Source organism: Pagrus pagrus (genome assembly GCF_965226575.1).
Source record: "Pagrus pagrus genome assembly, chromosome: 10".
NCBI classification, from domain to species: domain Eukaryota; kingdom Metazoa; phylum Chordata; class Actinopteri; order Spariformes; family Sparidae; genus Pagrus; species Pagrus pagrus.
In genome coordinates this window covers 26,355,949-26,376,638 of record NC_140194.1, presented here as the reverse complement: position 1 = coordinate 26,376,638, position 20,690 = coordinate 26,355,949, and the positions used below count along the sequence as shown (strand labels likewise).

Below are 20,690 nucleotides of genomic sequence, written 5' to 3'. Positions count from 1 at the left end.
AGTGCTGATCTATTCTCACACATGTTCTTGTGTTCCTTTTGCTGCCAGTTCAACAACATGCTGCTGTACTGCGTGCCCAAGTTCAGTCTGGGGGGGACGAAGTACACCGTTCGGACGCGGATTGGCATCGATGGCATGAAGATCCTGGAGACACTGAATGAGGATTACCCTCATACTTTCCAGGTGTCAGGGAAGGAGAGGACACTGGAGCTACAGGCCAGGTACAATTTATATCAGGCAAAGTGCAACAAGAGTAAAAATTTAAAATTCCAGAATATATGTTTATTAAAGGAGACATATGATGCTCATTTTCAAGTTCATAATTTTGCGTTACTGCTAGGATAGGTTTACATGCTTTAGTGCTCAAAAAAGAAATCCATCCTCTCATGCTGTCCAGTGCTGCAGCACTGTGTTCCCCCTCTGTATGAAACACTCTGTTTTAGTTCCTGTTTCTTTAAGGCCCCCTCCTCCCCTATACCCAGTCTGCTCTGATTGGTTAGCTCACACACGCTTGAGCACTGCTCACTGTGTCTCTGGTCAGCTCTGTCGTGTTTTCATCTTCCAGTTAGCTTCACTTCTACCGTGAATAGAGGCATAAATTACGCAAACGTATGACATGGTGATGAAGAGTGATGTCAAGAAGTCACAGAGAGAGGTGTTCTTGTTGGCGCAGACTTTGGGCTTTAACTTCAAGACCTTTTACATGCACAAGAACATTTATTTAAAAAAAAAAAGCATAATAGGTCTCCTTTAAACATTTTTTATTTCTCAAGTTCACCTGCTAGATGCAAGATGTCTCCTTCTTTACTGTAAAGTCCATTCTCAGTGTATGTGCACTGGAGGCTTCAAGTTTTCACATCACACTTGTGTGTGATGAATGTTGGACCAGGATTTTTCAACGAGATCAGAGAAAATGGCACTTTTAGCAAATGAAAGTGAAAACAGCCTTCTAGCATCAAACCCTGCACATACATCATTCTACACAGTGAGGATAAATATTCAAGTGTAGGAACAAGAGGAAAAGCACATTTTTGACTGCGGAGGGACAAACTAGATTTTTCCCGTGGGTAGCTCTGCTGTAGTTCAACTTCATCCAGTGTGAAGTTCTGGTAAGTTTGCAGAGCTATCCTTTCAAAAAGCTTCCCACTGGCATTCTGGACCACATACAGTATAATTTCAGTATGGACGACCACCACAGCACACCCAAGCTCCATATTTAAATCCTGTAAATCTCTAAATAAACTCTGACCACATGTAACTGCTATGTTGGTGTGCCTGTCACATAAAGTTAAGGTTTATACATTCTCAGTGTCTTAATGCTAATTCTGGCTTTGTTTTTACTCTTCAGCTCAGAGCAAGACAAGCTAGACTGGATTAAGGTACATACAGTACATATTGAACATGATTTTCACGTTTGATTATGTGTCTGTGAAGAGAATATAAAGTGACTCACATGTGTTTTTTTTATCCTTCAGGCTTTCCAGGCGACCATTGAGATTTTCCAACAAAAAAATGAATCATTCAAAAACGCCTTGAAAGATGTGGAGGAAGTGTCTGTAAGTGTCACATCACAGTTGTACACGCACAAATAAGCTGTCGAAAACCGTTGTGCACTGTCATAATGAGCGTGTTTTTATTTAACCACAGAACGCAGAGCTGGGGAAGCGTGCCCCTCGATGGATCCGCGACAATGAAGTGACAATGTGTATGAAGTGTAAAGAGCCTTTCAACGCTCTGACACGGCGGAGACACCACTGCAGAGCCTGCGGCTACGTAAGTCATCTTGATGGTGTCGTGTCATGCATAATGTATGTGCGGGAGGTGAATGAGAGTGCGTCAATCAGGATAGACTGGCACAACAGGGAACCTTTACTGCATTCAGAGCTCACAACTGCAGTTCAGATGTAGCAGTGGCACAATCTACAGGTGTCCTGTGTGTAGTCTACAACATGTAGGGATGCTGTTTCTTTGGTGAAACTTTTTGTCGCTGCTGTTTTTTTAAATCCAAGGCCACATAGAGGACTCCTCTCTAATGCAAGAGGAGCACTTTAAAAAAACAAAATAGTATTAGAGAAATCTATTGCCCTTTCAATGTTAGAGCTGCTGTCCTTCAAGGAATATGCACGTGCATTTAAAGTTTTAAGTCAGAGACCGTGTAACAGAAATGTCCCTGACTGGCAAGGGACATTTGTTGCACATCGTCCCTCACCACTGGCTTATAAATAGTCATGGTGAACTAAATGATGCTCAAAGATAGTTCCTGTGACAGTTTTAGTAAGCATGTGCTGTATATTTACCGCTCTTCTCTTCCTCTTTCTTACAGGTGGTGTGCTGGAAGTGCTCAGACAATAAGGTGGCGCTCGAATATGACAACAACAAGACGAACAAAGTCTGCAAAGACTGCTTCTTAATCCTGACTGGAGAAAGGGTAGCTGAGGGCAAAAAGAAGGGCATCCTAGAGGTAAACAGGATGTACTGATACATACAGAAATCTTTCTCTAAACAGAGACAACTGACCTAGAAGTAAAGTAGTGTTGCCTTATTGATTTTGTCCTCATTTGCCGTGGTCTTATTCCCACCGTGCAGATCGAGGCAGCTCAGTTCTCAGGCAGCAGCATCATGTGTGGCTTCCTGCAGTACTGTGAGAAGAACAAGCCTTGGCAGAAGGTGTGGTGCGTCATCCCCGAGAAGGAGAGTCTGGTGCTCTATCTCTACGGAGCTCCGCAGGTAAAACACCAAGACAAGAATCGAAAAATGTGATTACCAGCATTCATATAAAACTCATCAATTCACATGACGATCTGTTCATCCCTCAGGACGTGAAGGCCCAGTCTACCATCCCCCTCCTGGGCTACTCTGTGGATGACAGCGCCCGGCCCACAGACCCTCCGGCCACCTTCCGCCTCTCTCAGTCCAAGTCCATCCACAATTTTGCTGCTGAAAGCGAGGAGCTCAAGCAGCGCTGGCTGAAGGTGATCCGGGTGGCAGTGACGGGAGAGGTGCCGGAATGCCCTCCGACCAACGGCAGCAATACCACCGTGACGGACAACAACAACACACAGGAAGCGGGCACTGACAGCTCATAAGGTGCAGGCTGGAGGATGCTCAAGGAAGACAATATGTGCAGATGTGTGCTGCACGCACAATATACAAATGCACTTTCTCCATGCTGTCCTTAAATCTGAATCTTAAAGACAAAGTGGAAAAAAAATCAGTGCTGGATAAGCTGCCTTTCCTTGCCACTCAACTGTTTCCCACTTTCTTCATGGATTTTCTCAGCTAGAGCTGTGCTGGATTACTAAAAGACTTGTCTGGTACAATCAACACTAGAGCAAAGGGGCCTCAGGATTGATTGACTTCCCTCTAACAGGCACTATTAAAGACAGCTCAAACTTCATAGACTCTTAACCTGAATCAGCTCCTCTTGAGCCAGTGGACTACCATGGACTTGCGCAGCACCCTTTACAGGATGTGAATCAAAGCAAAAGGACGGTCCAAACGAAGTCTGCTGGTGCTGAAACTCAACTCCGTATACCTGTACAGTATAAATGTTTCGTTTTTGTTTTTCTCAAAAAGGAAAAATTGTGTTTTCATGTACAGAAATCAGTCTGAATCTTTGTTTTGATAATATAGAAAACATCTAAGTATGATATAAAGTATTTACAGTATTCCTGCTTTTCTTTGCTTGAGAAGATGGTTCCAAAACTGGGGGGAAATGATCATGTGGTTGGATAACGATGATCTCATCTCCCGCTCTCGTCACTCAGTGAAAATACTTCTAATCAAACTATGGATGCATGTTGGCTGATCTGTGTATGTTTGCAAATCTATGAAGCGAAGGAACTAACTTGCAAATCAGTATGACCACAGGAGAAATAGATTGTCCTCGAGTTGGTGGAGTTTTAAATACCAGCGTCTTATGCCGCTATATGGGAGGGTGATGTGGAACTGGACTGGCAATACACATTGTAATATCCTAAATTTCTGTACATTTTTTTTTTTATGTTTTTGGCTCGTTCAGAAATGCCTGACAAATCAAGGTGCTTCATCATCTTGGTGCAAATTCCTTACAATCCATTACTACAAGTCAGTCCTGCTCATTGACTATCCTGTGATGACATGTAGTGTAAACCAAGCTTCAAAAACAATGGATCCTACAATTCCCATAATGCAACTCAATACTGACTATCATTGAAACGGTCCCATTTCCTTAGTTAGGAAGTTGTTCGTTCGTTTACAACTCAATACCATATTACACATACATGTGAGCAAAAATTTGATATCTTATGTATGAATTTATAAAAGTTTCTAGCCATCAAGCAAACATTTACTTTCGTCTGCCATGTTTCTGCGCATATGACAACATTTTCGCTACTTTCAGAGTTGTTGCTCCAATTTTAGGGGGTGCTCACATCAGCAATTTATTTTTCCAATTATTCCAACATCATATAAATGCACAGTTTAGACATTATACAGCTTGAGTCTTTATCTCCTAGACAAGTAAACTGACCTTCATGTGGGAAAACCAATGGACCAGCCCTTTAATTATAAGTAGAAACAGTCCAAAAACATCTCAGATTTCTATGGTCTCCCACTATGTATTGTCTTACATCGCCCAACCCTGTGGCCCAGTCAGTGCTGTTAGTATTAAAAACTGAGAATGTTTGGTAAAAACTAGTCCAGCTACAGGACAGTCTAAAACTTTAGTTCACGCGGGGAGAGCTGAGCGGGGATCATCGTTGTCTTCATGTGCCAGGGTTTTCTATTTAGATGCAAATGCAGCACAATCAGTTATAGCAAAGCTGGTGCGACAAATGTAAATGTGTTTTTAATGCTGTAATTAATTTTATTATTTAAAGTAATTTATAGAGTATGATGACAAGCATGATCTGTTAAAAGTAGCACAAAGTCGTTCCCTCACTGTCAGCTAAGAAGTGCAGTAGGTAGATGTTAATTTTTCTTTCCGAGAGCAAATGTTTTTCCACTAACTCGTCAAAGATGTCACCTCGGTTGTTCAGCGTGACGGCGACCGGTCACTGCGCTGGATGGACCATGTTCATTCCCTCTCTGTGCTCGATGCTGGTGCTCACCTGAGTCTCACCCCTCTGAACTCGTTCCCTTCTTCACTATTCAAAATAATAAAACAAGAGCACAAAACTTTCCTGTCTGAAAGATCTGAATGTATATCCAGATTTTTTTTTATGTGTCCTCTCATCCCCCGCCCTAAAGGCTTGAGAATCTACGCACTTTACAGTCTTAAAAAGTGTACCTTCAAAGAAAATAAAACCAGATTAAATATGATTTATGTCAATCGAGCTTGTTTGTAATGTTCCTGCTTCAATGGCTTTACCTAGAATGTCCTATCAAACCAGTATGACATTTCTGGTCACATGAGTCATTGTGATGCTACTTTCACAAAGAAACTTCTTGTTTTAGTTCCTTGTTTTGTTTCTCCCGATAAGAACTTTTCACAATGAGTCAACCCAGACATGCACGCAACCATAGGTGAAGTTAATAGTTTGTCAGAAGTGGTTGACTGTCTCATGATGTACGTGATAAGCGAAGCACTAAACCATCTGCAGCTTGTCTGATAACCACAAAGTACAAGCAAAGTGAGAGTGCCATCGTGGAACTAAGAATTGCCGTAAACAGGGAAAAACACTGTATTCTCACCCGAGTACAGGTTAACAGAAAGTGACTCCAGTTTGCCATTACTAACAAAATAAATTCTGCTTATTACTGGTGTGGTTTAGGAGGGTTGTTGCATAATGTTTGAATGTGTATGGTGTACAACTACACAAACATTTAACAGATTTAGAAAACATTTATTTTCACAAAGAAATCAGAGCAAACAAAAGATATCAAACTTCTGAACGAGTAAAAATTCCATAAGTGTGTTGTGCAAGTTACTTTATCTCACTTCTTTGAGGAACACTCCTTGCACAACTTTCGCCAAATGTAATTATATTGGTCACGCAGAATGCACCACCTGTTGTGATGTGTTAACATACAACACTCAGAGAGGAGCTGCAACAGGTCAGGAAAAAGGAGCGATGTTGCCAGAAAAAACACACCGACACCTTGGGAGTCCTTGGATGTTTAGTCATCTGGCGTTGCTTGGCAAAGGTTTTCAGAGTGTTTTAGTCTTGGCCAGTCTTTGTATTTGTGTGTGTCTGCCTCAGCTTTTGGGCTGTCGCAGCAGGCCACGGATCCTGCGAACCAGGGCCTGGATGAAGGTGTAGCGGGAGCGGACCTGGCTGTACAAACCCTCCACCTCCAGCAGCTTCCTCTGCAGAGCCTCTCCGAAACCTGCGCCCATGTCGCTCTTCAGCTGCACTCACACAAACACAAGACAGAGAGATCAGGAATTATGTTGGTGGCAACCCACATATGTTGTCACAGCAGTATTCAAAGTGTACCAGCATTATGCTCATGCCAACGTGTGCAGCTGGTTGCCAGCTCACAGCCATTCTTACCAAGTCGAGGTCTTGCTGGCTGACTCTGGACAGACCGAGGCCACGGCCTCCGCTTGCCTGCAACCCGCCAAATGAGTCTGAAGAAAAGGAATATTGACATTAGTGATCGCAACCAAATATACATTTACTTAATTCCAACACTTGCTTAAATGTGCATCTATCTGTGACATCTTTTCTCACCATCTGTGAGCCGTGATCTATACAAACTGGCTCCAGGCAACAGGGAGTCCTTGGGGTCAGTGGGAGTACAATGCAACAGGTAGTACTCCAGGTGGCGCCACAACACAAACAAACAGGTCTCGATAACATCTGAGGAAGATGCAGGTCAAGGCATTTCACAGCAATTCATGATGTGGCGTTTATACATGGTTATTAATCGGATTCACTGAACAAAACTCCTAAAGACAAATGTGACAACCTAGTGATGGACAATTAGTGGGCCTATTCTTAATTCTGGTGCGCTGCAGTGGTCAAAAACTAATTTTGTTTAAGTCCTGTGAAAACAACCGTGCTTGCAGGTAACAAAGGATACAGGAACACAGGGCCAGCAGCTTGGCTCTGTTGTTGATAAGCTGGACCAGTCGCCTCTTAGCCAGCAAGCTCCTCTGGACTGATGAGATTTTCTCCACCCCTCCTGGGCCTGACACCAGGCCTTGGCACAACTACAGAGATGATGTCTAGTCAGAACTCAAGACAATGCATGTTGGAGCCAATTAGGTTCATTAAATAAAGAAGAGTTACCTCCTTGAGCTCCTCAGGAGGCAGCTGATCCAGGCTCTGCAGCTTGCCCAGGCTCTGTCTGTGACTCTGGTGGAACCGGAAGAAGTCTGCAGCACTGTTCTTCAGCAGGTACAGGACCATACCCAGGCTAGGGGTCCGGGAGTAAGTCATCGATGGCAGAGCGGATGAGAGATCTTTAAAAAGAAAAAGTTTAGTCTCATACCTGTAGAAACTTGTTGTAAAAGCTAAAAGAGCCTCAAGAAATTGTGGATTTCAAGCTTTATATATCAGGATCCTTTAGAAAAGTATGGCTATAGTATACAATAACACAAGTCAAATCTCTTTTCCTCTTCTACGGTATGGGCAGAATATTACTGACCTGTGCGTCCTCCGTCCCGGCCAGCTGGCTCGCTGCCTGATGGGCTGAAAAGGCAGATGCTGAACTGGGCCTGGGCTGAGCTCTGCAGCAGCAGGGTTTGGCAGTACTCCATGATGTTAGCACACACCTGGGCACAGAGGACAACACCTCTGAGGTCACTGACAGTGGACTTCTGATGAATAATAATGACTATGGATACAAGACCTGACACACATTGTTTCAGTGCCATATTATTATTTTACTGCTGGAGTATGTGAAGAGGTACACTTTCTAACTTCTTACAGGAAAATTACACTCATACTCCCTTATTAGAGAGCTTTTTGTCACACCTGTTGCATTGCCACCTCCATCTCTTCTCGTCTGTCTGCTGAGTCTCCGGGTGCAGCGATCTCGGCCTGCTTTAGCAACCTCTCCCGCTCGCTCCCCGCCAGACGACCAAGCAGGGACAGACACAGGCGCTAAAAAAGGGAAAAAAGAGACGTATTGGCAACTGTGCAATTTTCACACTGGGATGAATGTGCATTAGCAGGGAAGACAACAACAAAAAAACCCATTGATTAGATAGAAACCTGGAATCTGTTGATGTGACCCTGAAACTCCAGAAGAGCAGCACTGTTGACTTCCCCGCCCATCTCAAGGGCACCTGAGAGACCAAGCAGCAAATGAGCAACATCATTTACAGAATCTACATATGAATATGTGGTTTGCATGATGGAAAGGGGGAAATACAATAAAGGGTGAATAAAAAGAGAAGACTGTTATACTGTTATTGATTGTACCTGGCAGAGCCGTCTTACTGATGATGCCAGTAAGCAAAGAGAGCTCCTGCAGAACTCCCATACTGAGCTCCTGACAACGCAACAGGGACTGAATGGTGTCTGCATGGACTATCAGCCACTGGAGAACCTGTAGATTCAGAAAAGGAGAAAATTAGAATGCGAGTGCAATGTTTATAAAGCGAACACTGCAATGACATTTACATTTTTGCAAAATAATCATTTCTGTGCTTACCTGTGCTGCACCCTGCTGGTGATTCATGGTGGTAGAAGTCAGGATGACCTGAAAAAGCCTCAAGGTTGGTAACAGAATCTGCCTGTAGCGATCCATGGGACTGGGGATGAAGCCTGATGGGTCCCTCATCACCCTGTAAACAAACGAGGGAACAGACACACACTTAAGTAACACCATAAATAGACCTCTTAAGATTAGAGGTCACTTAGACGAGAGCAAAAGAAGCTACAATCAGCTAAATAATCCTCAAGGAACAATTTGCTGACTCACTATATCATCCTATTTTCTCCTTGCAGAGTAGCCATCCCAACATATATTTAAATCCTTATCCTAATTTGGTAAAAACCAATCTAGAAGTTAAGTATGAGTGAAATAAACTGACTTCTTCCTGTGACGTTTTTATTCAAAATGACCAGTCCAAAAAAAAAATATCAAGAACAACCCAAATTAAAATACAACTGGAAGCATTCTCCTTCACTTTCCACATTCATACCTGTGTGCATCGCTGTCAGGGACCATGTCAAACACCTGACACTCTATCAGCTGTGCCACCAGGCCACAGCGCAGCAGCTCCACAGCTCCCTGACCGGTCTTAGCCACACGAGTCAGCAGAGCCTGAAAACACCACAGCAGAGTTTTTACTTTCAAAATAATATTACAAACTTGCGTGTAATCAAAACATAGTGTGTCTCTCTCCTCACCATCTTGCTCTCATAGATGTAGAGTGGCTTGAGGAGGGGAGGCTGAGGTGTGAGCAGGCTCTGAAGGGCGACATCATCCTGTCTCAGGCTCTCAACCAGTGACCGCAGGTAGCCACTGTTGCAGACGTAAACCAGCCACTGATTCTGACGGTCTATGGACAGAATCCGGTCCAGCACGGCCAGAGCCAGCATCTGATAAACAGGGAAAGGAGACAAGGATGACAAAGGAGTCCTGAGAGTAAAAGAGTCTGGCTAGGTACTCATAACAAATATGTCCCAGCTAATTCAACTCAATAGACATTTGTAGTTTCACTAATACTACTGTTTGGCTCTTACCCTGCTAATTTCGTGGCCGTCGCAGGCGTCCCGACAGACCACCTCCATGAGAGCCTTGCCGTAGCTCTCAATGATAGCCAGGTTCTCTCTCTGCAGTTTGGAGAAACCATCTTCGGGGGCAGTGAGACGCTCCCACATTGCTTTCCCTGCTGGATGGATGGAGAGGAAGACAACACAATATCTATACATTGTCTCTTTGAAATAATATCAGATAAGGGACTTAATTACACACTTTCTCTATTAATGTCTCTTTGTTGTACCTGTCTGCAGAGTGTCTGGTTCATCAGGCTTCTGGGCGATTTGAAGGTAGTACAGCAGAGAGCCGTACAGGTGGGCACGCAGACGCTGGTATCCACCTCCTTAAAGTGCAAAAGACAATATTTTGAAATCTAAACTGACCATGGGTTATCTCAGCATGTGAGAAATGTGGATTTTTATGGATGAAAGCTCTTTAAAAGTCATCACTTACCAGTACAAAGGATGAAGTCCAGCAGCTTGCGGAGAATCAGGTGGAGGGCAGAGTTAGCGATGGAAGCAAAGCCGGAGGATGCCTCTAATCCCGCCCCCTGCTGCTGCTCAGACAGGACTGATTGACTGAGGTGGGCTGTCAGGGTGAAGACTGCCCCCGCAACAATGGGCATGAGCTCTCCTGCTGCGTCCTCAGATAACACCTGGACAACATACAGCAACATTGACACTGAGTTGTTATTACAACCTGCAGATTTGAGGCATTTGTTATCTGTCAGCTCTGACAGGAACTAACTAGCAACTCTGCATCATTTTACAGTAACAATGAACACTAAATAAATGCCATGACACCCTTGAGTATATCCCTTACTATGACTATAGGCTGATTCCATGGCTGTCAGGTCAACGACTTCATAAATGACTTCACCCAAAATACCCTCCATGAAACAAATGTCCTCACTGACCTTATCATGCAGGTCTAGCAGCAGGTCTCTGATGATGAGCTGCCTGTCATCAGCAGGTATGAGATCAGCCGGGCAGGCGGTCAGCAGCGTCTCCACCAGACTCCTCCAGGAACGCAGTGCATGTCGCTTTGCACTCAAACTGCGGCGCACACGATTGCGTTCCACCACCTGCTGCAGGATGGAGTTCACCTCCTGGAAGAACACAACCAGGGACAAAGATGAATGTGGGCACAACATTTCTAGCTCCAGGTTTACACAAAAAATTACAGAAGACTCAGTTTGAGTTCCCTCACCTCCATTAACAGGGGCCTCTGTCCAATGGCTGCCATTCCTTGCAATGCATTCACCTCAGCAACCAGCACTCTATGTAGCAACTGTGAGGAAAATTAAAAACAAAATCAGCGGAAGATCAAACATAAAAAACAACACAACAGAGAGATTATGTGTTCAACCTTTAGACCCACCTTCACGTTGCACACTGTGTGTCCTTGCTCATTGACGTGCTCACAGTTGGAGATCACCTGCTCTATTTGAGTGCGCTCGAAGAAGTCAAGCTGCAGCAGCTCGGGCATGTCCTGACTGAATTCGATGGTGTCCAGCACACTCAGCAGCTTCCTGCGCACTGATTGCATGGAACGAGGACAAGATGAGAGCAAAAGTCAGAATCAGTATGCTATAATATAACAGCCTGTATGTTGATTGTATTTAGTTCACAATATATTTGATCTAAATATCTACAGAGGTGGCACAAACCTTTAGATACAGTGTCAAAATGTAGGAAACCGCTGACTGATCTCGTTTCCTCTTCCATGCCTGATTCTCCATCAGCTAAAAAGAAAATAAATATGAGGTACTTAGGTTCATGCATTAATGAGCTTTGTTGTGTGGTCAGGGAGTTTGGGAGTTCGAGTTTAAAACAACGACCATTAACAATAAAAGGCCAGATTTCACTCAGTTGTTTTCACCAAGTGCTCATCATGGAGAATTAAATAGTTTTAGACAAGATATACCTGTATGTTGAGTGTGTGGCTGGTCATCCAACAGAAGGCTGACGAGGCGCTGAGTATGTGAACGCTGGCGGTTCAGCGAGGTCACTCTCAGCTCAATTGCAGCTGTTTTCATGAGCCAAGACATCTGGGAGAGGGCAGCGATCTGATTACCTGACGAGAGCAGAAAGAAGAATTGGGACAATGATAAGAGAAGACAATGTAGTTATTTTTATCTTTTTATCAACACAGTCAACAACAGTTTATCACTCACACACCTTTGTAATATTAAAATCATAATTTCAATTTTGCAGAAATTCAAAACAACCCCCAATTCCTGTTCTGTTCTGCATTTCCTGCTTTTCATTCATCACATCTGATACTCACTAGACAGGATGAAGGGTAAGTGCTGCAGGTGAGAGAACAGAAAGTCCTGGCTGGTCCTTAGATAACGCATGGTGGGTCCAGATGTTTCTGGGCAGGCACACAGCTGGTAGATCACCTGACAGAGGAAGACAAAAAAAAAAAAATCACATTACTCAGACAATCAAGGGGTGCTATATCGACATCGATTGCCTTTTTTAAGTAGAGGATGAAGAGTACCTGGTAGCAGAGCTCAGCCAGGTGTGGGGCCTGCTGTGTGAGTACAGGTCCTGATCTCTTCTCAGTGCCTCTCTGCAGCAGACTCAGGATGGCGTGCAGGCAGCTCCGTGGACATCCTAACACACCTATAACAAACAAATACACCTTCAGCTTAAAGATAATACTCAGGTCACCTGATTCCAATAAATACTGCTGAAATCACAACAGCCAGCAAAATTAACATGCCAGCAGCTAAAGCTGTGGTCTGACCTGGGTCCTGGAGGTTGGTGGAGGACACAGGCTTCTTCACTTCATATCCCAGAAGGTACAGGGCCAGATTTGGTGTCTTCAGCTCCAAGGATGTGATGAGCAGGTTCAGGATGTGGATCTGGGTTTCGTGTCGGATTCTTCCAACTGTCTTCTGTGGTTCAGAGTCTGGAAGTTTGGGGATAGTGAAGTGAGTGTGTTTGAGTGTGACAGCAGGACTTAAATCAAACACAGAAGATGGTACAGTTTTTCCACAACAAGTCTCTCTTACCATCTCCTTTCTCTGTTCCCTCTTCTGCCTCTTCATTGTCCAGACACTCTACAAAGCCTGCCATTAGCTTGTCACTCACAGACTGTAGGACAGAGGCAAAAAGTGTTGCCAACTTCAAACACAACAAAACTTTTCATAAACATTGAAGTGCCTATAAGTAGAATGCATGCAGGATTTTTTTCTATTCCACTTAAAAAAATGAAAATAAAATTTTTGTTATCTTGGTGACTTTTATTCTTTGCTTAAGGATTATAATTTTGTGAAATATCCAGAAGCTTTGAGGGGAAACAGTACTTTTTAATTCAATAAAACTTGAGACTTTATTTACCTGGTCATGTGTGAAATCTCCCACCAGCCGATTCTGAATGTTGGGGTAGTTGGCGATACGACGCAGGATCTTGGCACTCTGGAATGCAGCCTCTGGGTTGGAGCTGCTGTGGTACAGATACCTGTACAGGAAAAACATAGGTCACCATTAAGTTCTTCCACTCTGAACAAATTAGTCTTTGAAATGATAGTTTTCCTTAAATACAACCTACAATGACTTCTGATGAGGTTTTATTTTACATATAAACTTTGCTATCTAGAAAAGCATTAAAGGATGCAGGAAAAATAAACAAATCAAACAAAAACAGACTCAACAAACAGTATCTATCAGAGCCTGGATGCCCCTACCTGGCAATATTGACAATGTGATCAGCCTTCCTAGTTTGAGGACTGACCCCCTGGAGGAGCTGCTCCAAGGGGGACACCAGCAGGGAGGCCTGGCTCTCCCTGAGGAGGTCCATGAACACCACTTCCTTCTGCAGTGCCAAGTCTAGAAGGCGCAGGCAGTGCAGCACGGCCGACTCCAAGTGCTTCTTACCTGTAGGGGAGGAGTAACAGAGCATGACGTCAGAACACACAGACATGAACACAAGCGATCTTTCATTCTCGGAGCGCAGAGCAGCATATGATCTCTCACCAGGGAAGGGTGCATAGGTGTCCAGCTGCCGTACGCCCTCCTCCAGCAGGCTGAGGCAGAGCACGAGCATGGGCGAGTCGTTGAGCAGGTGGAACATGATGCTGTGTCCGGGGGGCTTGTGGGCCGGGACCTGCTCTCCCTGTAGCTCCACCATCTCTTGCACAAAGTCTGACGGCTGGGGCTCGTAGTCCCGCAGCAGCTTGTGGAACACCTCCAGGACAGCATCAGCAACCTCCCACTGAGATGGCAAAGGAAAGACAAAAGGAAAAACAAATAAAACAGAGTTATGTGTAGTTCAAAGACCATATATACATACATGCATGCAGGTAACTACATGTCTTCTCTTTTCAAAGACATGGTAAAAGCACTATACAGCAGTTTACCTTCTCCGCTGGACGGCGATATGCTCTGGTGGGGAAGGGCAGGAACACAGAATCACGCAAGAAGTCCAGGTAGGGCTGAAAGCCTGGCACGCGCAGTCCGGCGCCCAAATTAATGGGCAGGCTGTTCTCAACCAATGTGCTGATCAGATGGCAGAAGCCTCGTGTCAGGGGGTACTCCTCACAGCTGGACTCAATCTCATTCAGTTCCACCTGAGAGCCAAAACAAACTAATCAGAAAGTTTGCCGCCAAAATAGGCATCTCCTTACAGGTTATATAACTTCTGAACGGGACGTTTTTTAGACCGATGCAACAGAAACATCACATATAAGACCACAACACATCTAGGTTTTCACTCTATTTTGTTTGGTCATCAGTCAAATGTATCTTAATGCAAACAAATCAAAAACATCCTTGCAACCCCAAGTTGTCTAATTGCTCTCCGCACCAACTAATTAACTTTTTTGAATTTGAGCGTGACACAAACACTAAAAAATGTCCCTCAGATTGGGTTGAGCAGTGGGTATACAGCATTATATTCACTAACCACAAAACACTCACCTCAATTCCAGCTGCCTGCCTCTGTCCTGGGGCTCGCACTGTCTGAAGGATCTGTTGTAAAACAACATGAAGTTACAAAACTTTACATCTACTGCAAAGATATTTTAAACGCAGCAATCTGCCAAACTCAAAACAATGTCACAACCCTACAAGAATTAAGTGCTTCAGATAAAAAGAGATTACAGCCACCGTACAATTTAATGTTTGCATATTTGTTGTCTGATATTATTGACACTTTACAGATGCAAACCTGAGCTTTATATTAATATCAAAAGAAAAGCTTTCAGTAATTATTTTCATACTCCATATGACAAAAGGCAGACTCTCTTCATAGAAAATGAGTAAAAATTGTTTTTTGGTCAATTATGAAGGCTAACCTGTGTGTACTCCAGCGACTGCCAGAGTGAAGCAGCAATCTCTGGTGACTTCCCAAAGGCTGCCAGGCATTGCAGGACATCAGCCTTCAGGAGAGGAGGAACACTGCACTGAAGCAACCCCAACATCACTACAACTGGGGTCCACTGGGGATGCTCACACAACGCAAGTCGTGCATTTTCACTCTGAAGAAAAACATCACACACACACACACACACACACACACACACACACACACACACACACACACACACTACCGTTAGATAAGAACTATCTAAACAGCCTGTATATCACAGGGTTTTCAAAGATTAGATAAGGGATTTACACTCTTGATCTTATCCTGAATATTGTACCATACCCATGTGATGATGGTGGTGAGCAACTGAAAAAATGAGGTGAGTCCTTCCATCTCTCTTTGGGTGATGCCCCTTAGTGGCGGGTGGCGGTACTGTGCTGCGTCTGGATTTGGAAAGTCTCGTCGCAGGTTCTCATGGTAGAGCATAAGGGAGTGAAAAAAATGTTCCCAAGACACTGGGCTGCCTGAAACCCCCTGGATATTATCACCTGCACATATAAACATGAAGTTAGTTGGTATTTAATTCAAAATGTATAAAATCAATGCAATCAGCTTTTGAAGTCTGATTTCTACTATTGCTTCTCCCAAACTTAGAATAAAATAAAGAACTTGAACATGTACTGAACAGCCAGGAGCCAAGAGTCAATACTCTAATGGCAAATATTCCTGATCCAGATTACGAGTCAGTTCACATAGGGCAAACTGCACATCAAATGATATCAATTTCACAAATCAATCTGAAAATATCTACAATCTGCTCTTACTGTGTGTGGCTCCATTGGTTTTAAGCAGGCTGAAGCAGTAGTGGGCACACTGAGGACCATTAGCCAGGCCTTTTAGCATACGGAGATAGGAGATATAGAGGGTGGAGGGAAGAAGGTCTCCCATCTGACGCACAAACTTGGACAGAACCACCTGCATCAAAGCATACGGAGTGAAAAAAAAACAACAACTTTTAACAGAAAGAATGGCACCTAAAACTTTTATTTCAGGGTCTTTTCACCTTTAAGTACAATTCTTGCCATGAAGAGAGTCCAGAAAATACAGCTCTTACCTGTTTATGTGGAGGTCTTTGCAGTGCCATTCCCAGGTAGGATCCCTGCAGGGAGGTGTGTTGGAGAGACTCAGTCGGACACCAGAACTCCAGACCCAACTCCAGCCCAAACGAGTCCTTACTGTAAAACTCTCCTATCTGGAAAGACAAAGCAGTAACCAACACTGTGAACAAATATTATCAGTTAAACCCTTAAAATAACATTAATATATAATATTGATGATTAGCTGATATGTGTGTACTGTACAGCTGCAACTATAATCCATTAATTGATTGAAAGAAATTGCCAACTTTTTAAATAATCAACTAATCAATTTCAATTATTTTTAAAGCAAAATGTCAAACTTTTAAAGTCAGAGCCTTTAAACGTAAGGATTAGCTGCTTGTTTTGTCACTTATGATATTAAATGAAGAGTGTTTGGGTTTTAGACTGTTGGACAAAAGAAGCAATTTGAATAAATCGCCTCTGGCTCTGGGAAATTGTGGTGAGCATTTTTTTTTGCAATCTTATCATTGCTTATGATAAAATTCTTAATCATTTATTAAGCGATTATTCATGTTCAGTAACAAATGAAATGCTAGCTGCAGCACTAATGTAATGAATGTGTGCAAGAGTTTGTGGAAAACACTGACGAGGATCATGAGGTGGTCTAAGTCCTTGCGTAACGATGATGGAAGCTCACTGTCCATCTGTAGGGACATGTGCACCAGACGGGCATCCTCATCAGCGCGGTTACGAAGCTGTTTCACCTACAAAGACAATAAAGTGTTTATTAAATAATCTAATCAGTCAGTAGAATGATAAAACAATGTGATAACGAATCATTGAATTTTGACAAGCTGGTGCATGATATATAAACGAGTCAAACTCTTACTAAAGAATAAAAATTGGTTGTGGACAACTGTGGCCCCTCTCACCTTCATTGGCATAAGTGCTAGGAAGTCTGTAATGAGTGAATGGAGGCGGCGAATGTAAAACTCTTCCTGGCCAAAACTCTCACATCCCAGCACGCCCTCCTTCATAAACAGGAAGACGTCTCCTAGTAGAGCCTGGTCGGCCAGAGCCTCGTCTGCCTCCGTGAACTCAACCAGGGCTGCACAGAATACACAGAGAAATACACAACATTTAAATGGCTGCTATCTTTGAGAAATCATATTCTTTTAAAAAGGTTTTCTTCACACAGCTTGAAGGCATTTAATGCCTGTCAAAAGAATAGGGACCTTACCGCATCCCTGTGGTAGCTGAGAGAGGACCCTCAGAGAAAGAGCCCACGCCAGTCGACACAAAGCCTGCAGGCCTGGAAGCTTCCATGGCTGGCCGTCCATCAGGCGACTGTGCACTGCAGACACATACTGCCTCTCAGTGAGCAATGGCAATGCCTGGAGCAGATCTAGAGGAACACAACACACAGAGACAGTCCTTCATTAGCTGTAAAATCAAAGCATAACTCTAATCAATCAATCAAAATTATAGACATTTATTATTATTATTTTTATTTAAACGTGTTCTCACCTTCTCTATCTTCTGTTCCTTGTTCTATGAAGCTGACATCCAAGCAGTACAGCAGTGCCATGACCAGAGCCATGTTCATGCTGTCCAATGAGCCATCAGCTTGAGCTGTCACTGTCTCCAGGTGGCCAATAAGAGCCAGGGTGTCATCTTTACTCAGAGGTGATTGGCAGGTCCATAAAAAGAGGCTGTCTGCCAGGGCCTGTCTGGATTCTTTGATGAGGTCAGAAACCTGGGGGACAAGAGTGTGACTTAAGAGTTGTCCATATTCATCTCCGTATATTCTAAAACTCCATGTTTCTACTTCAGTTATAAACATTGTCTTTGCGTGAGTCAAGTATGATGGAAAATACATGCATGTTGAGAAGATGATTATCTCAGTTTCAAATTAACTCAGATATTTTGCTGTCACCTCTTTTCTGTGCTTCTCGTTGCCCAGGCCACGCTCCTTTTGCAGCCTTTCAAACTCACGCGTCACATTTATCTCTGACACCAAGGTTAGGATGCGTTTGGTCAGACCCTGGTTCATCAATTCATCCGTAAAACGTGTTGTCAAAGCCACCAGCTCCCCACTGAGTGAGAAAACAAACAGCAGTACAGATAAAAAACAAGATCACATAAGTATTACGGAAACATGCTCATCATGTAGACTTTTAAAGAACCTTTCGTTTTTTGAATGTACTACTTATAGACAGCATTATTACCTCAGGTCCAGTGTGAATGTCTTGCCCTGGCGTGACTGGAAGAGTGTGCGCAGGGAGTTGGCCACACAAAGCTTTCCATCCCAGTAGAGCAGCACAGCTACTAGACCTCGTGTCAGACCTGGAAAATGGGGCTGCTGCTGCTCACCTAGAGACAAATAGACACGTTCAGAGAATCAATCACAGCATGTAAGGCCTTGTCTCTAAGTCACTGATTTGATGAGGACAATTCTAAAACGAAATAGCCATTATAAAATAATGTGACCTCTGTATGATTAACACAGAAAACAACTTAATAAACACTCACCAAATTTGCTAAATCACATTCTTGATAAATTGCTTGCAAGTCATTACTTTTTCTCATGTCCACATACCTGCCAAGAGGAGCTCCAAAGCTGCCAACTCTCCAATATCAAACAGGTCACTGAGGATGAAGGCCTCTTTGAGAAGCTGCTCTGGAAGGAGCCGTGACCCCTGCTGACCTTGGATGGCGATACCCTCTGTGCTGGCTTTACGCACCTTCTCTCTCTGCTCTGCACTCTTTGGCTGAAAATGAGTAAAGAAAAGACTTGGTGTTATTTACATTACAGTCTCAGAAGACATACTGCATATGAAAAATGTGTCTGTCAGCACCAATGGAGTGGAAGCCTACTCAGGATGAATATTATTGTAACATCCAAATATGAAATGACAGAAGGACAAAGGATGTGTATTTGCACAAAAGCTTACCGGGTTCCTAAAGAGTGAGAGAAAATGCGATTTGTGTTTCTTCAGCTGCAGGTCAAGGAGGTGGACGCTCTCTGGCTGTCTCCTCAACACCGCCCCGTCCACCGTCTCCCATAACTCCTTCAGCGGCCCCCACAGACTGGCTCCTGGGTGGGAAAATGAGCTTTTAAATGTCTTGCCTCATCACACATACACAGAACTGATTTCTACCAATACCATTATTATCTTGTCCTAATAGTCATACAGGTTCTGCTGAATCCTACTCTCATAATCAGACTCAATTTTGATGAAAATCAAATTGTCTTCTGGCAATATACAGTAAGTGAATAATCTTAAATGCAGTAAATAATCCTGTATACTGTGAGGTAATTGACTGACCGGACTGATGTTTGGAAGTGACATTTTCATTATTTTGACATTGTGAGCCTCTATCTGACTTCGACAAAGTGTTATGACCAATACGAATAAGATGCTGATGTATATACACCATACAGTTCACTGATGAAAGATGGTCATGTGATGTGTAAATGACAGTACCAGTGAACAAATCTTATGAGGATACTTATATTTCTCTTGAATCTAGCAGTTTTCCCTTTTATGTTTGCTATTATAGATTTAGCTTCATTAAGCCATAACACTGTGGTTATTGATTATTGTATCACAGACCCCGAGGATGTCACCGAACATCAATCAGATCTGTACAAAGACACCTGACTGTCACCAGTAAACATCTGACACTCATTCGTCACTGACAGGACATGAATATAGTAAACCGGAGATTAGTTTAAATCTGGTCTGAACTGCTCCATGTGTGTCTGTGAGATGATCTAAGGCGCGGTGCACCAGTGTGCAGTGTGCCAAGTTATGATGCCAAACATTTCCTTGCTTGTTCGGGTCAGTTAGTTTCAGTTTTGTTGTTTCCAAATACGTAATCTGCTGACCCATTTGACAGATGAGGGAGGTCATGTTGCCCGTATGGCATCGGTTCTAACATGCTAATTTTTTAACGTTAGGTCTAAACGAGCTTGCCCTCTGGTTAATCGTTTAACTAACGTTAGCTAACTTAAGGTTTACTTGTAGGCTAGGCTAAATTAGCCTAAACTTGAATGGCCCGTCACCATGCGGTCATAACATATGACTTGCGGCACAACTCGCACTGAAAAGCGAACAAGTACATTCTCATATATGAAATGACAATCAATAGCAACTGTTAGATGTAAACGCATCAAAGTTACACTCGTTGAAAGACATATAATTCATACCCGAATTTACCGCCATCTGCGCCGCCATGATACGCTCGGAAAATTGGACAGAAGATTTTGGGATTGTGCCGGTGTGAAATTCAAAATTATAAATTCTCTAAACACGCTTTGCTGGCACTCGTTCAACAAAAAAACACACCAGTTCTAATTTAATGTGTATGCGTGTTAATTAAACGGGTAGGATATTTTGAACATTGCTATAAATCTGTGTAATCTCTTCAGGCGGGGTCCTCGGATCGTTGGAGTCGTCTAGCTGGACGGGACTTGTAGTTTACCAGTGCAGATTAACTCAAGAAGTGATTTAATTGTATTTCCTGTGGATTTGAGTTTTATTTTACAAATTCCATTCTTTTTCAGATATTATTCTCATAAAACTTTAATAAAGAAATGCTTGCTGCGCTGACACGCGTTCATGAACC

The 20,690-nt window shown here is 43.2% G+C and overlaps 2 protein-coding genes across 7 annotated transcripts in view; one reads left to right on the top strand and one right to left on the bottom strand.

Annotated features, from left to right (window-relative positions):
- fgd4a (FYVE, RhoGEF and PH domain containing 4a) overlaps positions 1 to 5,301 on the top strand; it is a 56,522-nt gene extending 51,221 nt beyond the window's left edge. For all 6 annotated transcript variants that reach the window (XM_084365331.1, XM_084365330.1, XM_084365333.1 and 3 more), the window contains 7 exons: positions 49 to 221; positions 1,349 to 1,379; positions 1,476 to 1,556; positions 1,648 to 1,773; positions 2,324 to 2,461; positions 2,587 to 2,727; positions 2,817 to 5,301. In XM_084365331.1, the coding sequence (XP_084221457.1) occupies positions 49 to 221; positions 1,349 to 1,379; positions 1,476 to 1,556; positions 1,648 to 1,773; positions 2,324 to 2,461; positions 2,587 to 2,727; positions 2,817 to 3,086 (960 nt within the window). In that variant the 3' untranslated portion in view covers positions 3,087 to 5,301. The remainder of the gene's footprint in view (positions 1 to 48; positions 222 to 1,348; positions 1,380 to 1,475; positions 1,557 to 1,647; positions 1,774 to 2,323; positions 2,462 to 2,586; positions 2,728 to 2,816) is intronic.
- Positions 5,302 to 5,804: 503 nt separating this feature from the next.
- On the bottom strand, positions 5,805 to 20,377 carry nup205 (nucleoporin 205). The gene is made up of 42 exons (XM_084363211.1): positions 20,272 to 20,377; positions 19,013 to 19,155; positions 18,658 to 18,829; positions 18,287 to 18,431; positions 17,995 to 18,154; positions 17,586 to 17,814; positions 17,299 to 17,463; positions 16,991 to 17,166; positions 16,706 to 16,822; positions 16,073 to 16,210; positions 15,783 to 15,933; positions 15,301 to 15,506; positions 14,945 to 15,127; positions 14,568 to 14,618; positions 14,009 to 14,218; positions 13,626 to 13,863; positions 13,337 to 13,526; positions 12,990 to 13,110; positions 12,662 to 12,743; positions 12,394 to 12,558; positions 12,145 to 12,269; positions 11,929 to 12,043; positions 11,566 to 11,715; positions 11,309 to 11,383; positions 11,020 to 11,177; positions 10,849 to 10,929; positions 10,556 to 10,747; positions 10,093 to 10,294; positions 9,884 to 9,982; positions 9,624 to 9,772; positions 9,288 to 9,479; positions 9,080 to 9,201; positions 8,587 to 8,719; positions 8,355 to 8,481; positions 8,145 to 8,218; positions 7,905 to 8,033; positions 7,576 to 7,702; positions 7,218 to 7,390; positions 7,009 to 7,138; positions 6,657 to 6,785; positions 6,477 to 6,553; positions 5,805 to 6,331 (listed from the first exon to the last, which is right to left on the bottom strand). Exons 1-42 carry the CDS (start codon positions 20,297 to 20,299, stop codon positions 6,179 to 6,181), a joined length of 5,982 nt encoding a protein of 1,993 aa, XP_084219337.1. The 5' UTR covers positions 20,300 to 20,377; the 3' UTR covers positions 5,805 to 6,178.
- Positions 20,378 to 20,690: the final 313 nt, after the last annotated feature.

Coding starts and splice junctions, on each gene's coding strand:
- nup205 (XM_084363211.1), bottom strand. CDS start 20,299: ATGGCGGCGCAGATGGCGGTAAATTCGG. Junction 11,178..11,308: donor TTTTGACACTGTATCTAAAG/GTTTGTGCCACC, acceptor CCATGCAATCAG/TGCGCAGGAAGCTGCTGAGT. Junction 9,480..9,623: donor ACGGCCACGAAATTAGCAGG/GTAAGAGCCAAA, acceptor CCTGTTTATCAG/ATGCTGGCTCTGGCCGTGCT.